This window comes from Grammomys surdaster, unplaced genomic scaffold, assembly GCF_004785775.1.
Source record: "Grammomys surdaster isolate TR1022 unplaced genomic scaffold, NIH_TR_1.0 125818, whole genome shotgun sequence".
Taxonomy (NCBI): domain Eukaryota; kingdom Metazoa; phylum Chordata; class Mammalia; order Rodentia; family Muridae; genus Grammomys; species Grammomys surdaster.
The window spans coordinates 1,559,607-1,573,647 of NW_021620648.1; the positions used below are offsets into that span (position 1 = coordinate 1,559,607).

A 14,041-nucleotide genomic window follows, 5' to 3' on the forward strand; every position below is an offset into this window, starting at 1 on the left:
GTGTTTTTTAAAAAAAATATCTCCTCCAAGAAAATCAATAGATTTCTTTCTTTACTCTCTAAAAATATACTCATCCAAAGTAGAGAGTTATGGTACTCTCTACTATTTTTTTTTTTTTAGATACCATTTTTTGTTTGTTCGTTTTGAGATAGAATCTCACTATGTAGACCAGGCTATCCTTGAACTCAGAGATCTGCCTACCTCTGCTTCCAGGGTGCTGGCTGGGATTAAAGGCGTGCCCCATCACCTCCTGATTTAGACATGGTCTTTTAAACAAGTCATATCATTTATTAAAGGATGTCAGAGAGCAATGCCCTATCCTCTGCTCTCAGCTGCATGGGGGACCCACGTACCTGACTAGTTCAGCATCAACCTAGTGTCCCTGTGCTGGGGTATTTGACACTCACCATGGGGGGCGGGTCTAAGTCCCTTGATCAGAAGAGTCTGGTGGCTCTGCTGAATAAGCCTTCTTGGAAGAGCTGCTCCTATCTGGAGACCAAAATCCTCTTAATCATCACATAATCCCGGGATTCTGAGGAGCAGGCTAATAATAAGTCAGACCTAAGACAGCTGCGTGATTTTGTGGGTGAAAGTATCTCTCCTGAGCGTGTTCTTTTTCCTTCGTGTAGACGGTGTATGCTTTACCAACCATTGCGTTCGCGTTTGTCTGCCACCCGTCCGTGCTGCCGATCTACAGCGAACTCAAAGAGTAAGATTCCCTGCGCTTGTGTATACCTGGTTCATTATTACCTTGCCTACCGACGGGCAGGTTCTGTGTGGAAATACACACAGACTTACACATCCGGTTTCAACGTCCACTGGTGTCCTACCATTCTCGAGCAAGCCCTGTGTTAAGGAAGCTCCAGAATGAGCAGTATCTTTGGCTATAAATTAAGAAAGTAACAAGCTATTGGCCTTAATTAATTAGTCGTGTGTGTGTGTGTGTGTGTGTGTGTGTGTGTGTGTGTACACACCATGCTGGGATGTGCTCAGATTCAGCCACTCTTCCTACCATACCTCCTTGAGACAGAATCTCTGGCTAAGCTGGTAGCCAGCAAGCCCAGTGAAGCCCCCTTCCCCTCCCCCCACCCAAGCACTGGGGTTACAGGTGCCCCCGGTTATGCCAGCTTTTCACTTCATTTCTAGGAATCTGAATTCTAGCCGTGCTCTCACTGAGCCGTCTCCACACCCACTGCCCAAATGTAGGCATTTTAGTTTGCTTTGGTTTTGTTTTTTCTCCAAATATTGTTATTATTTAAGAGTTCGAGTATCTGTATTGAGTTTTGTTACATACAGTTGTTTTGAAATCGAATTTGTTGTTTTTAAGGTAGGATCTTACTAGGTAGCCCAGGTTACCCTCAAACTCACAATCCCTTTGTCTCAGCTTCTCTTCACTACCACCCTTCCTTCCTACGGGTTTAGCTTTTATGTTGTCTCAGAGAGAGTTAAAGGCCGCGTTATAAATTCTCATATGTGTTTTTTTTTTAGCCCAGGGTCTTCAGACTCATTCTACATAAAGACTGTCACCACACAGTCTTAAGCTCAGAAGGAGCACACAATGGCTGCCATTCCCGCTGTGAGATATCCCTTAGCACTTGGCAGGGTTTCTTCTTGAGTGTTTTTTTTTTTTTTTTGAGTCTCCTAGCTAACGGATACAAGGCTGGATTTATATTTTGAAATGCCTACATCTATGTACACACACTTTGTTCTTCCCATTTGGTCCGAACATAGAGAATTTTATAAATATATCTTTACATTCATTTTATATATATAAAAAAAATTTTAGTGAGTAGTCAGTATTAAGTTTGTGACCCCCTTTTACCGAGTCCTTTCCAGTGTTCCTGTTTCTCTAGACTCCCCATGACACCTTTGTTATCTGACAGCCTCATGGGAATCTATAACTGGTCTAAAGCCATAGTTCTTTGGTAGCTCAGCTTGAAGGGTCATCCCAACCCCAGTGGAAGCTTGACCTGGGAGCTGGAGCCTGTCGCCATTTTAGCAGAGAGCTCTTGAATGCTTGGAGATAGCCCAGGTATACCTGAGGCTAAGCCAAACCAGAACCCAGTCAGCTGACATGACCCAATCAGTTGATCTAACTCACCTCTTGGGCTGAGAGGAAAACATTTGAATTTTCCTATACATGGTCATCATGGGAAGCCAAAGCAGCCACACCACAAACATCTTTTTAAAAACTGTTTATCTTCCAGATGAGCCCATGATACGCTTTTAAAAGCACCTTGGAAGGGCTCTCAGGAGTAATCCCAGGCTCTGCTTCACAGCACCCATTTGTTATTAAAGAATTACTCTAAGCCACGTCACTGCAGGGGGTCAGCTGGTTTGGGGACACATTAGCCTGAGCAGAGCTGGTCAGCAATATAATTTTTAAAAAATCTTCTGTATTTGTTTTTAGCCGGTCACAGAAAAAAATGCAGATGGTTTCCAACATCTCCTTCTTTGCCATGTTTGTCATGTACTTCCTGACGGCCATCTTTGGGTACTTGACTTTTTACGGTAAGTTACTTCTGCTGGCCATGCCTAGCTGTATTTAAAAGCAACCGGAAAACCCAATACTGAAGTAACTCTACATTGAAGCCAAAGAGTAAACAGAGGATCTGTGTTTTCTCTTCTGTTTTTCTTCATAGCAAATGATAATGGTTCATTCAAGCTGCAGAGTAGAATAATTACTGAAAAAAGAAGATATAAATTCTTTTTTTTCCTCTGGAGTTTTGTTCTTCGGAGAAATTGCATTTTAGAAGCATGCCATCTTAGGAAAATTTAAAATGACATCAGAGACGGCTTTCCTACCTGACACTGCAAACTGGGTCAGATTCCATTAATAGAAAAGAGAGAGAGAGACAGTGAAAGTGAGAAAGAGCAGAGCCCACACTCATGACAAATCCACGTTAATTAAAAATAAAGCACCTAATTGTTCGCCGGAACTCGGCGCCCCACAGGGAAGCGAAGGGATGACAGGAGAGATAAAGTAGAGAGAAAGCACTTTGCGTGCTGCTGACCCTGTCAGGATGGTGGCTGGCCTTTCCTGCCGGGGCTTCTCATTCGTGCCCCTGCAGGTTTGCTCAACCCTTCCGTGAAGGTTGTGGTTTGAGAACTATTTAACTAGATTCTACTATCCTTTCTATTAAATGCTTCTTTAGGACTCACTCCTCATCACAAAATCTAAAATTTAAACAGATTTACAGGCTAACTTAGCCTGGAGGAAGGTTATTGATTTCATAAGCATCAGAGGATAGATAGCACTGCCAAATGAGTTGGTAACCACCACCTTCCTTATTCTTATAAAAATACCGTTCTAGGGTTTCCTGTATCACAAGGCTGGTTGGGGATGGGAGAAAAGAGAGCTAGCATTCACGGCCTGAGGGACCTTGTTCAAGTTATGAGTCCATTTTTTCAACAGTAGTAGAACCCGGGTTTGTTTGTGTGATTAGATGGGGAATCCTCTCTATTTATAGGTGGTTAATGCCTTTTGAGGAGAGAAAAATCCATCTAATGAGTTAGGTTTTTTGTTTTTGTTTTTGTTTTTTTTTTACTATAACCTCCAGTCCTTTCTCAGAAGCCAGCGGCACCATGATGGGGGGTGGGGGTGGTCACAATCTGAATTTCTTGCCCACAACCTTGAGATTGTGGCAGTGAGAACCTCTGGAGGAGAGTCGTGAGGGGCTAGGTAGTCACTCGTCCAGGGTGAGCGTTTTTCACGCCCTTCTCGGCTTCCGTCTCGGTATCCACGGCCTTTGACATAACAGGTTGTATAGTTTTGAGTTGAGGCAAATGGAAGTCTCTCAGGCACTCATGGCTGTTGTGCGGGAGAAATGGATACAAACTCGAAGAGTTCTTTTCTGATGGCACTTGAGTTTGCTTGCCTGCTGCTTGAGCACCGGAAGTTAAGTTAGAAGGAGCAGGTTGGAAGGAGAGAGGCTTGTGTGGCCCATTGTTCCCCCTGGGAGTCTGACATTATTTGGTGTGAGCTTCTGGTGTGGAAAGGCAGATAGGAAGGGCTTCACACTCCCAAATATGTGTTCAATAATACAGATGAAGCCTCCGGGTCTAGGCAGCTCCTTGTACTGAGGACTTCAGATGCCACGGAGCTGATGGCACTCGCCTCATACAGACATTTCCTTGAATTTGCAGATTGTTCAAAGCCTTCAGAACCTTGCCTTCTGTCTTGGTCAGGGTTTTTGTTGCTGTGATGAAACACTGTGACCAAAAGCAAGTTGAGGGGCAAGGGTTTACTCAGCTTATACTTCCACATTGCTGTTCATCACCAAAGGAAGTCAGGACAGGAACTCAAGCAGGTCAGGAACCTGGAGGCAGGAGCTGATGCAGAGGCCATGGAGAGTTGCTGATTACTGGCTTTGCTCAGCCTGCTTTCTTATAGAACCTAAAAATACCAGCCCAGGGATGGCACCACCCACAACATGCTAGGCTCCCCCCACCCTACCCCACCCCCATCCTCTTGATCACTAATTGAGAGAATGCCTTACAGCTGGATCTCATGGAGGCATTTCCTCAGCTCCCTCCTTTCTGATGACTCTAGTTGGTATCAAGTCGACACAAAACCAGCCAACATACCTTCCTGGCTCTTACAGAGTCTCACTTATTTAGGTGAGCAGTCACTGAGCAATTTGAGGGTCTCCTTTAATATCCTGCTAACTCCCTCTTTGTTTCAGAAAAAGTTCAATCAGACCTCCTTCACAAGTACCAAAGCACAGGTGACATTCTCATCCTGACAGTGCGTCTGGCTGTCATCGTGGCTGTCATCCTCACGGTACCTGTGTTGTTTTTCACAGTAAGTAAAGGGCCTTCGGGTAATAGGGGAAACACGGGGCTTTGGACGTTCTCTCTGACTTCAGGATTGTGTTTGGAGAAAGCCTGCCACAGATAGGTTTTCTGGTCCTTGACTGTTGGCTCAGCCCAAGCCTCTACACTCTTAGACAGCAGGTGGGACCCTTGAGTTAGTGTGGCTTCTAGGGACTGGATCTGCATTCTGATCTTCCACTGCTCTCTGTTTACAAAAATATAGATAATAGAGTATTTGCCTCTCAGTCCTACCTTACCATAGAGACCACTCCAGTGGAAATTACCCCACCCAAAGGGAAACAGTATTTCATACATGATCTTAACACTTGGTGTCAAGATTCCATACCTTCAAACTATTAAGCAAGTGCCGAGCATTAAGAAAATTCGTGAGGAATCCCATACATCAATAAATGAGCTCTTCTGAGGGTGAAGGTCAGGAGCTGTCAAGAGCCGTCTGGAATCTCTGCTCTGCTTTTGCTGCAGGTTCGATCATCATTATTTGAGCTGGCCAAGAAGACGAAGTTCCACCTGTGCCGCCATGTCTTGGTGACCATCATCCTCTTGGTGATTATCAACTTGTTGGTGATCTTCATCCCCTCCATGAAGGATATTTTTGGAGTCGTAGGTATGGTTTTACGGTCGTTTTACGAGCCCAGAAGCTCTTTGTGGTTCACGCTTTCCAGTAACAGCCCTAAACAATTGTTTTCTTTATTTGCAGGAGTTACGTCTGCTAACATGCTCATTTTCATTCTTCCTTCGTCTCTTTATTTAAAAATCACAAACCAGGATGGAGATAAAGGCACTCAAAGAATTTGGGTATGTCTCTTGCCAGACCACTCTTATTAATTTTTCTGATTAGTTTCCCATCTAAACTTGTAAGTAAACAATCTCCCCTTGGGAGACCCAAAGCTTCAGATCAGAACGCTTCCCATGTCCTCCCAATAGCTTTTCCAGTGTTGCTCTGACTGGGCCTTTGCCTCTGTTCTCACTCAGAGCCTGACTGCCTAGCGGAAGGGACATTTGCACTCCTGTGTCTCTGTAGAACAATGTCTTGTCTTTAGCAAGATAGGGAGTGATTTGTTACCATCTGGCTCCCTAAGGCAACCCAGGACACAGGCAGTGTGTTTTCTATGATTTGACCTTTGGAACAAGCAGATCTGGATTCAGAACCACCTTTCTCTATTGGGATTGTTTGTGGGTCTGCTGAAGTTCAAGGGCATCTTGAAGATGATATGCTTGGACAATAAAGGAACCAGGGTTAAGTGGCTCGATCTATAAAGGAACAGGTTATAGGCTCGGTCTGGTCTGGAGAACCATTTTGCTTGGCTGAGGAGAAAGCTTCTCAGCTGCCTCCCAGATAATGTAGCCTCTGCAGTCACCATGACACACATGTCTCTTTAGTCTCTGGACCCAGAACAGAGGAGTGGAGCAGGCAGGATGGATGGTTCACTGTGCACTTCGGAGAGGGATCATCAACGCTGGTAAAACCCGAGTTCTCCAGTAGAATCATCCTTAAAGCCCTGGGTCTCAGATCCACTATCCCTGTGCAGAGAGTCCTCACAAAGATAGGAAGAAGGAATCAGTTTCCAGGGCAAGACATTCACCAACTCCTACCAGAGCTACAAACAGTGGAGCTGCCCAGGACTTCTCCAGCCCAGCTCCCATAATAAAACTGGGTCTCCCAGAGAGTGCAAGCTCTGCTTGACCAGGGACTACGGGGTGTTAGACCAATTAGCCACACCATTTACTACTGTTTGCTTAGCTCTGACTCCCTTCCAGTTTCCAGTTAAGCCCCTGGCTCTCATGAGAACCCCCAACCCCAGCCCACAAAGCCTGTGGGAAGTGTTATCAAGTTCAAGCAGTGTGTATGCTAATGTCCCCCATGTGCTGGACTGACCGATCCACATGTGGCCTTCGTTGACGTTTCTTTCAAATCACTTAGTTTTGCCCTGCTGCCAATACCCTGAGATCAGATCAACATACGCTTTGCTTTTACAGGCAGAAATGTTTGTTTCTCAGTAATGATGTAGATTGATAAGTAATAGCTATCAAAATGAGCTGGCTAGGTTTCCCAAGGCTCTTTGGAGTTGCTGGGTTTTGGTTTTTGGGGCTTTGGTTTTGTTTTTTAATTTTGAGACAGGGTCTTATTCTGTAACTCTAACCATGGCTGGCTTGGACTCCCGTATAGACCAGGCTGGTCTGGAACTCACAGGAATCTGCCTGCCAAGTGCTGAGACTAATGGCGTGTGCCACCACACCCAGCTTATTATCTTTGTAGAGAGGTACTCATCAGGAGGCCCAGTCATTTGTAGCATGCAGACACCCGAGGTGACCCAGAAGTCGAGAGTAGAAGGTGAAGCACCAGAGCTGCTTGCCGTTTGCCCCTTGTGCAGGATCACATTCCCCCAGTTTTAGAAGAGAGTCTTGAAAGTTCAGCCACGGTCATAACGAACTCCAGATACCAGGGGACACTATGGAGGCGGGCGGAGGTTTCTATTCTTCCTGGGGTCCATGTAGAAAGTGTCGGCCATGTTGGAAATAACCCATGTCTCCTTACTGCAGGCGGCCCTTTTCTTGGGCCTGGGAGTGTTGTTCTCTTTGATCAGTATCCCCCTGGTCATCTACGACTGGGCTTGCTCATCCGGCAATGACGAAGGCCACTGAAACCAGCAGCAACAGCCCGGCATCTGCTCACACCCATCCAGTCCCCGTCAACAGCCTTCCGCCACTTCTTTTTGCAAGTTTACAGAAACAGAAACGCACAGGGTTCCTCTCGGGTTGCCACTCAGAGACTCACTTCTAGAAGGACCCTCGTCCTCTTGGGACCTCCGCTTAGGGACCGTGGATTTCTGCTTCTCCAGATATTCGTGCAGCCATCTTGTCCAGCCCTTCCCACAGTTCTCCTCCCCTCTTCCCACTGTTGTGGCTTCTCTCTCTCAGAACTTCAGAAACATGATCGACAGTTGTCTTCAGTTGTTAGATACCCAGCTCCCAAGATTGTTTTCCTACTGACGCTCCGCTCACACTGTCTGTATCTTTTTAGAAGAGAAAATAATCTTGAATTGTATATATTTATTTTGCTTTACAGAAAAAAAAATAAGGTTTCAGAAAAAAAAAAAAGGTTTCATAAATAATTTGCCTATTTTGGTTAACATAGCACACGGGGACAATCCTTTGAGAGACAGGCTGCGGTGCCGTGGCTGCATCTGAGCATGCCCAATATTTGAGGCAGCTCTGATCACCCAACGTGGACTGACCTAGGCCTGCCGCTGCTACTCCATCCTGCTCCCACGTGGAGCGAGTCCCTGGGAGTGTCTGTAGCCGGGAAGGCTTAAGCACGGCGCCTCTGTATGTATATTAAAATACACATTCGAGAGAGCTCAGGAGTGAAGCTTTGGTTACCCCTTGGCATCTGACGCCACAGTTACTTTAGGCTAAATCACCTGCTTGGGGTCCCTCGGTTCCCATGACAACAAGTGAGACTGCCCAGATGCTAAGGGACATACTCCTTAACCTTCAGCCCACACCCATATTGTTAAAGGGGAAATGATATGTTACTTTGTAAGCCTGGCAGCATTGAGTCATGTCCACCAGCTTTTTGCAACAGAGAAGAACGTGTACCTATGGATGGCCTGCGATAGGTCAGCCTGTTTTATACTGGGTACTTTACTTTAATGGAGTCTTTGAAAGACTTGTTTTATATCTATAAATCTAGGTTACTACAAATAGGAGATTTTTTTACCTTAAATAAGCCTCATTTCTAGTCTCCATTAACTCTTCATCCAGTCCTGAAAGTCAACCTCCCAGGAGAGGCTTAGTGGAGGACCACTGAAGTCACTGTGTGTCCACTCTTGCTCCAGCTGGGGATGACAGGAGGCCCCTCCCTGTCTGTTTTGCTTTTTTCCTTTTATCTCATGATGCCTGTTCTGTGTGCCCCAGGCAAGAGGGCAGAGCTGCCTATTCTCTCTCCCAGCCCCTCAGATGCGGCAGCTAAGGAACCCAGAGTACCATGCCCCTGCTGATGGGGATACCTGTGGCCGCCCATAGCTTAGATACAGTAAGTGAGGTGCACATGCACAGTGACAGCTCTCTGTAAACGGCCTACATTGCAGCCAGTTGTATTCTGGTTGAAATTCTCAGATACAAACCTGCACTGAGCACAGATTTCTTACGTGGGGGTGGGTAGAAGCTAACAGAGTGGCCCAGACACTTAGCTATACACGCTGTTCCTCGTGTCTGAAATCCCCAGAGGTCTTGAGGAATCTCACAAGAGTCACATAGAGATGTCCCTTACCACACTGAAGTCCTGCAGACAGGGTGGGCATCAGAGCACCTGTCACTATGCTCCTGGGGAAGAAGGAAAATCTGTTTTCTGCATTGCATCATTACTTTCTCATACCGCTCCAGAGTTCTGTTCACCTCAAGTCCAGGAAGCTGACCACAAGGCCTAAACAGGAAAAAGGGTAAAACTCACAGCCGTCTCTGCCCTTTACCCAAACGCTTTCCACGTCATGGGAAATGTTAGAAGATTTGGCTTTGTGGCTCTGTTTGCATTGTTTAAAAAATACATTAATTCGGTTTGCAAGCTGCATTCCCCTCTTGCTGGTTTACCCCTTATTTTAACATTCACAAAGTGAATTCAGAAACGCACTAACTCTGGGATGTGTTGTAATTTTTTTTTTCGGACCTCTGGATTTTGTGTTGGTAAAACTAATGTATTATTTACAGTATATTTATTTGCAGGTCGCACATTGTTGATCTCTGTGATACCTGGGTTTTCTTTTTAACCTCTTTTGTAGGTGTACCTGAGTTTATTTGATTATAATGGCTCTTTCTGTCATTTGTCAGGTACCGCCGAATAATTCCATAGTTCCTGTGGTATTCTCTGTAGAGTGGACTGTTCTTACTCTTGTTCAGAATAATGAATGGTAGCCAAAACATACCTGTATCACAGATGTAAGGTAGCATTCAACAGCACAGTCAAATGTAACAGGTACTTTTCTGCTAAATTAGTAGTGGACCTTCGCCGAGGGAAACTTTTTTTTTTTTTCAGCACACAGCCTCTTCACACTGTTGACCAGGGCCAGTTTCATACTTTGGGTTTAGAACTGTTCTCTGGTTCTTGTAACACAGAATACTGTAGATTCCTAGATTAGTGTTGCTTGTTAGAAATAGGGTTCACAGAGCGTGCGCAGAAGGAAAACTTACTCTTTTAGGCCTGGGCTAGGCCTGGTCACAGGGAGCACATATTCCAAAGCTTAGTAACCTGGAATGGATTTTTCTTCGTTGGGTTATATGTGGCAGTGAGGCCTCCAGAGCAACGGGGGGAAAAGTGATGAGCTGAAATAAAGTAACAGGACTGAAGAAGAGGCAAGCCCCCCCCCCCCAGACAGGAGGTGGGGTGTGTTGGAGTAATCTAGGAATACCCCACTGCCTGTTGTGGCATCCGGGCTGTTCATCTCTGCCACAGATGGCCTGCTGGGCAGTGGGCTCAGGGCTCCACCACAGTGCCCTGAAGCATGGTCTCTTCGAAGATTAGAGGGGCTAAGTTCAAACCCCTGAGTGTAGGATGGTAGTCAAAGAAGAGGGGTTGTTAGGGTTCCCCTTCTCCCAGGTACCAGCTTTGGGGGCCAGCACACGGCACTCTCAGCGTCTCCTGTGCTTCACTGCTTGGTGATCAGATGAAAAGTATGAAAGTTCTCCATCCTTCTTTTGTATTTGTGGACCCTGCTGAGAAGCATATGAGAGCATTGGGGCGGGTGGCAGCAGACTAAGGTCTGTGGTGGGACATCGCACCGTAACAATTATGCCAAGAACTCAAGCCCCCAAACTCGTGTTATTCAAATTGTGCCCCCCCCAACCCCCAGGCCAGCAGCATGAGCCTTACCAACAAATTGTCAGCCCCACCAGACTCGGTGGATAAAGCAACCTGTCCTCAAGCTTGGGAAACCCAACCTCTGAAGGTGATTGGTTCCCTGGCTGAGGAATGAGAGCCAGGAAGGGTAGGAAAAAAAAAAAACAAAACCCAGCCGATGTCTGCAGATGCAGGATAGGGAGAGCACTGTAAGTAGCCCCTACTGTGTTCTGTCTGGCTGCAGAGGCAGCTCAAGGGTCTGAGTAAACTTGGGTGTCTGCACTTTAGGGAACCTCACCTGAGGCACTAGTCTGTTTTCTTACAGCTGTGAAAACTCCAGCTGAGGCTTTCAGAAAATGTAGGTAAACTTTTAAAAATGCCTTTTGTTAATGCAGCCCTGAGGGCACTGCTGAGTTTTCAGGGGACCTGTCCATGGTAGGGTGGGGTATTGGCCTGGTGAAGTTAAGTCCCACCACTGCAAAATAGAAAGTATTAATACACGGGATGTTCTAGTGACAGGTCTGTACTGCTGAGGGAGCTGAAAGGGGCTGTAAGGGACATGGAGCCTGGTCTGAGCACAATGTGAGGTGGCTTCGTTAATTGCACTAGGGCAGAGGGGGGAGGTATGATCATCTGTGTGGTTTATAATTTAGAGGAGAACCTTTATCTGATTAGAACAGGGCTAGGCTTTGAGAATGGTCCTTCCTATTCAAGAGAGCATCCAGGCACTCAGAAAAAGTTATCACATTCTTAGCAATGTTACAATGTTTCCCTCTCAATATAGCAGATCTGAGAATCCTTCTACAACAGAACATAGTCCAAAACGCAGTGAGTTGCTGACAATAATAAAGACTTGGGGCTTCAAAGTGGATTTGTGGGTAATGACTGAAAGTAAATGCTAAGTCTGAAGGGGTGGGTCTGTGGAGAACGATGCTAATTTCCAATGGATGCAGACGGCTTTCTTCTTAGAGCTTCCCTGAGGAAGAACCACAAAGCACTGGGCCTATCTGTACACAGGCTTAAAGAATCTATGCAGCTGAGGCCCACTTTAGGAATCCTTCGTCTGTATGTAAATATGTTGTAAATACATAGGCAGCTGTATATTTTTGCAGATGTTGATCCACACAGAAATAGAGGTCACTAGTATTCGGCATATAAGAAATACATGTTCTCATAGATGTTAGTGGGTTTGATTGGGAATCAGAAGTACTTTACCTTCTTTCTCATAGTTCTGTCAATGTAAATCTGGAGCCTAAAACCTTAATTGTTTGGAAAAAGAAGAAATGTCTGGGAAATAACTGCTCTGATCTCTTACGCTGGTATTACAATCTGTTGTCTAGATGCTACAGATAAGGATGATTTATGAAAAAAAAATTATTGTCATATAGAAACAGACATGCCCAAAAGGAGAAATTTTCTCTACATTATGTTCTTTCACCGTTAACGTTGATGCTGTTGCATAGAATTTGTGAAAACAGAAGTTAGAGAGGGTTTGTTGTTTTTGTTTGTTTGTTTGTTTGTTTCCAAAATGGAATTGGTGTTTCCCAAACTTTGGGATCCTTGAGAGGAGAGCTGAACAGTAATTTGAGCACAGAGTTGAAGGAGAACATCTGTTACTTTTAAGCTTTTGAAGGTCTTGCATGTCTGCCTTTTAGCGTTGATGCCAACATAGACTGTCTTGTCTGTTTCCCCCCTCCCCCCACACTTGAACCGTAATCATCGGTACGCAGTGCAGTCTCTAGAGTCCAGCGTGTCTTAGATCCCCACCTGACTCAGTACATGTAGCACACCACTATTTTACTAATGTAAAAACCTTGTAAATGATTTCAGGTGGGCATCCAAAGTGAACCACAGGTAACAAAACTTACTTGTTCACTGTCCATCACATAAAGTTGGGTATTTTTTTTTCCTCCGGGGTGTGGTATAAATAAAAAAAAAATGTAAGAAGTTATGTTCTATAAATGCAGTGTTAACATAGTTTTCAAACATTAAAATGTGAATTAAAGTACTTACAAGTCTCGGTGTGATTCTCCAGGAAATAGTGCTAAGGGCTCTTCATGCACTGAAGTGGCCAGGGGGTGTGGGGGGGGGGGGCTTGTCCACGTCCATGATTCTAGCTTATGGAAGTTTATCTTCAAGAACACAGATGTAGCTGGTCCTGGTGGTACATGCCTGCCATCCAGCATTGTGGGAAACTGTGACAAGAGAATGCAAAGTGGGCCAGCCTGGGCTATTCAGCAAGATCCTGTCTAGGTTGTTTGTCTTTAATGGTATCATCTGGTCTGGACATTTCTCCATTCCTCAGAATCAGTAGGTTGTACACAGTGTACCCAATACCTGCTCTGTTACAGTACGACACGTTGTAGCAACCATAGAATAGGGAACCTGGTTACTTTAAATTTTAGACTAATTCAAGTTGAACTATGATCTGCTTGCTAGATTTAACATAATATCAAAATAATCAAATTATCAATTCATCTTAAAGCTACAAGCACTAAAACCAAATTGGTATTGGCATAAAAATAATTGCCACCATGGACAGCACAAATGGTACCAGAAAGGTGTTCTTTAGAACCTACGGAGAAGATAAAGGTTTCTCAATAAATTCAAGGTGGGGAGGGAGGGATTTTTTTTTTTTTTTTTGAGGAACATTATCCTAGATCACTGTTATAACACATCTAAAGAGAACTCAAGATAAAGACTGAACAACACATAGGCATGCACACACACATACAAAATACACATGAACAGGCTGCATACTGTAAAATCATGTCTTGCTGCTTGCATTTATTTATTTAAGACAGGGTCTCTGTAGCTCAGACAGGCCTGTAATTCACTATGTAGACCAGGCTGACCTCAGACTCAATGGCAATCCTCTTACATCAGCCTCCCGAGTGTTGGGATCAAGGCCATGAGCCACCATACCCAACTTTAGCTCATTTAATAAACTAAGGAACAGGAAGTTTAAAGATGATTTACAGTGTGGGACATGGTAGTACACCCAAAAGAACGAGGCAGGGGGAGGGCTGTCTAGACTACAAGGCAAGTTTGAGGCTAAGCCTGGAACGATGTAGTAAGAACTTGAAGCATTAAAAAAATATTTACAAGACTCTGGGTTCCATATTTTATCACAAAACCTCAGTGGAGGGCTCAAAGAATTCAAGAGCAGACACAGAAGAAGTTGATGTAAGACTGTCCTCCTCAAGGAGGTCAAATCTTAATGTCTCAACCAGAATTCATTTCGTTATCTCTGGACAAAGTTTCTGGCTCTTATCAGCTTGCTACAAGTTACAGGATTGTAAAGCACCTCAAAGATTAAAAAAAAAATCAATAAATAAAGGTAGGGCACAAAACCAGCTTGTAGGCTATCCA

General features: G+C 44.8%; 1 protein-coding gene across 5 annotated transcripts in view; it reads left to right on the top strand.

The window, feature by feature from the left end:
• Slc38a1 (solute carrier family 38 member 1) overlaps window positions 1–12,677 on the top strand; it is a 73,235-nt gene extending 60,558 nt beyond the window's left edge. For all 5 annotated transcript variants that reach the window (XM_028789339.1, XM_028789334.1, XM_028789336.1 and 2 more), the window contains 6 exons: window positions 630–709; window positions 2,411–2,511; window positions 4,686–4,804; window positions 5,299–5,440; window positions 5,534–5,631; window positions 7,378–12,677. In XM_028789339.1, coding sequence (XP_028645172.1) covers window positions 630–709; window positions 2,411–2,511; window positions 4,686–4,804; window positions 5,299–5,440; window positions 5,534–5,631; window positions 7,378–7,479 — 642 coding nt within the window. In that variant the 3' untranslated portion in view covers window positions 7,480–12,677. The remainder of the gene's footprint in view (window positions 1–629; window positions 710–2,410; window positions 2,512–4,685; window positions 4,805–5,298; window positions 5,441–5,533; window positions 5,632–7,377) is intronic.
• The last annotated feature ends 1,364 nt before the right edge of the window (window positions 12,678–14,041 follow it).